The sequence below is a fragment of the Seriola lalandi genome, unplaced genomic scaffold (assembly GCF_002814215.2).
Source record: "Seriola lalandi dorsalis isolate HSWRI2012SDOR001 ecotype SW California unplaced genomic scaffold, Sedor1 jcf7180002053383, whole genome shotgun sequence".
Taxonomy (NCBI): Eukaryota; Metazoa; Chordata; class Actinopteri; order Carangiformes; family Carangidae; genus Seriola; species Seriola lalandi.
This window is the reverse complement of record NW_019523936.1, coordinates 5,931-8,998: the sequence shown is the minus strand read 5'-3', so window position 1 is coordinate 8,998 and position 3,068 is coordinate 5,931. Positions and strand designations below refer to the sequence as shown.

Genomic DNA, 3,068 nt, shown 5'->3' with positions numbered 1-3,068 from the left:
CTCAAAACTACAACTTTCGTCTCTTCGAGTCGTTAATTAATCCTTAAATTCTCAATTAAAAACTCATTAAACTCATTAAACTCACGGCTCTGGACGCTCAGTCTGATCCCAGATCCAAACAGCAGTTTACTATAAGAACTGGTCCCAGTCACACCATGAGACTCCACAGGACAAAAACTGATCCTGGTTCAGATCCAACATTTATCCTGTAACTTGTAAAGTCACTTCTAAAGTTCCTCTAACGAAGAATCTGTAAAACCGGATTTGAGTTGGAAACATTTTTACACAAACTAGTTTTTCCACATGAAGCTGAAGACGCTTGTTTTACTGAATTATTCTGAACCATGTGAGTTACGGACAGAAATGTCTCGACTTTAAGAAGAAGAAGAAGAAGAAGAAAAAAAAGAGTCTCATCTGAAGTAAATCATTAAACTCATTAAACTCATTAAACTCATTAAACTCATTAAACTCACGGCTCTGGACGTTCAGTCTGATCCCAGATCCAAACAGCAGTCGACCCGCCGCCCCCCCACTGTTCACACACTGACACACACCAGGACAAAAACTGATCCTGGTTTTACATTTTTCAAACTCTCTGATTTTCACTTTTACACAAATGAAATCAATTATTGTTGGAAACAAGTTGAAGAATAAAAATTAACGACTAGCTTACTCGTTTTAAATTTTACTTAAAGAGAGAAAAACACTCTTTTTTTTTGGACGGTCGGTTTAAAAATAATTTTAAACATTTTATTTTCTTAAAAATGATCATTTAAAATGTTCCCCTCTCACCTGATTCGACGATCAGCTGAGTCCCTCTCCCGAACATCAGTTTATCTGAAGTCGTCTTCACACTGTGACTGACAGCTGACTGAAAACCTCACAGCTTCACACCAGCTTCAACTTTACTTTAACTTTTATTTCTTGTCATGTCAGTAATAAGAATCAGAATATCGATAATCCATATATAAGTTAGAACAAACACTGATCATCAGTGAACACGCTTTACATCTGAATTACAGGAGATGAAACGTTCAGTGTGTCACCTGCTAAAACACATAAATTCTCTATTTTACTTTATTACGTCATTCAGACATTTGAACTAATCTGGGTTTTAAATGTTTGACTGTTTAATGAATTTAGTAAAACTATTAGTTTTAACATCCGTTGACTTTCTACTCACTTAAAAGTTGTGTTGTGTTTTAGTTGTTCCAACTTGAAAATGGCAACTGAAGTGAACTTGGTCTTTTTACGTAGTTTGAATGTAGTTTTACAGTTTCATCAGTGAACCTGTCAAACTGCTGCACAAACAACATTTAAACCCAGATCAAATAATCTGGGTTTGAGGAATCTAGCGCGTTTTTTTTTCTATTTTTCTGAACTTAATCCTGATGAAATGACTCGGGTTAACTTCAGTCTCACTTAAACCAGAACAGATTGAACCATGTTTTCATTAATCCTAGATTAACACATAATCCTGGATTTGTTCTGGATCAAGTTTAAATGAACTTGATAGTGAGTCTCTGAGCTGCGGCTGTAAAACAGTCTGAACGTTACTTACTGGTTTCAACAGTCAGTTTTGTTCCGCTGCCGAACAGAGTCCTGTATCCGCCCTGACCAGTCACACCGAGACACACAGCTCAACAAAAACCAGTCAGACCAGTGACTGTACTGGGACCATGTCTTCTATCTTCATCTTCTCACACCAGATTCAAACGTTTTAACACTAGAATTATTTATCTATTTACCGACCTGTGACCACGATGAGCTTCGTGCCGCCACCGAAGGTCAGTTTGTTTCCAGATCCATACACACACACACACACACCCATACATTAACCTCACACACACACACACACACCCATACATTAACCTCACACACACAAATTCACTCAAAATTAACAATAACAAGTAAATATTTTCATCTATTTCACATGACGAATCTGTTTGTACCAAAGTCACATAAATAAATAAATAAATAAATAAATAAATAAATAAATAAATATGAAGTCAGGAAGGACAAAAACTAAAAATCTGACATTTTGACTTTGTTGATTTTATGAGATAAAAATTAATTTAAAATTTCATCTTTTAATTATTTGACTAAATGTTTGTAAATTTCACAGCTTTTGTCAAAATTTTGGATTTTATCATCATTTTAATTTAGAATACTTAAATTCATGAGTTTCACTTATAAAATGATTATTTTAATTTTTTGCCTTTTAATTTTCACCAGGAATATTTTAAATTTACTTTAAATTGTTGTTTTGTGGCGTAAATGGTTTTTCCATATCTTTACAGAGCTCATTTTAGAGCTTATTATTTTTTTAATATCTTTTTTATAAGAAGATTTTACTTTATGTTCCTTTCTTACATCTTCATATTTTACAAACTTCTGCAGCTTTTTACAGTTTAAATGAGTTTGATCCTCTTTTCTTTTCTTTTCATCGTATTTCATCAGAGTTCAGTGAGAATTTCATAAACACAGTCTGAATCAACTAAACTACAGAAATCACAAATAAATGACTTCTATAAACTTTCTAAAGTGTTTAAGAGAATAAAATATTCATCTCACCAGTTTCCACAGTCAGTTTGGTTCCTCCACCAAAATAAAGTTTGTTTGTTCCCTGATTCACACTGTGACTGGCACTGGGACAAATACTGCTGTGTCACGACGTCTCTCTGATTGATATAAATGTCTTCCACACTGTTAATCTGTGTCTGATGTGAACTAGTTCACTGATGTGTCACCTTCTGTTTTTCTCTCTGCACTTTAAAACGGTTTGATCCCGTTGTTTTTTATCTTTTATATCCGTCGTTACTCGTCAGGATTTTTGTCACAGATACAGAATAAGTGACGTTAGTTAGTCAGTCTGTGTCCAGGTTTCTCTTCATAAATCAAACAGAAAATATAAAAACATTCATCTTACCAGTTTCTACAGTCAGTTTAGTTCCTCCGCCAAAATAAAGTTTGGCTCCTGCCTGATTCTTCACACTGACTCGCACTGTGACAAATACTGACTGACTCACATTGTGTATCTTACAGTTTCATCATTCATTTATCCATCT

At 34.3% G+C, this 3,068-nt stretch overlaps 1 protein-coding gene across 1 annotated transcript in view; it reads right to left on the bottom strand.

The window, feature by feature from the left end:
* Nucleotides 1-1,846, bottom strand: part of LOC147819451 (M1-specific T cell receptor alpha chain-like) — a 39,927-nt gene extending 38,081 nt beyond the window's left edge. The window contains exon 1 of the mRNA XM_087172572.1: nt 1,753-1,846. Coding sequence (XP_087028698.1) covers nt 1,753-1,831 — 79 coding nt within the window. The 5' untranslated portion in view covers nt 1,832-1,846. The remainder of the gene's footprint in view (nt 1-1,752) is intronic.
* Between the last annotated feature and the right edge of the window lie 1,222 nt (nt 1,847-3,068).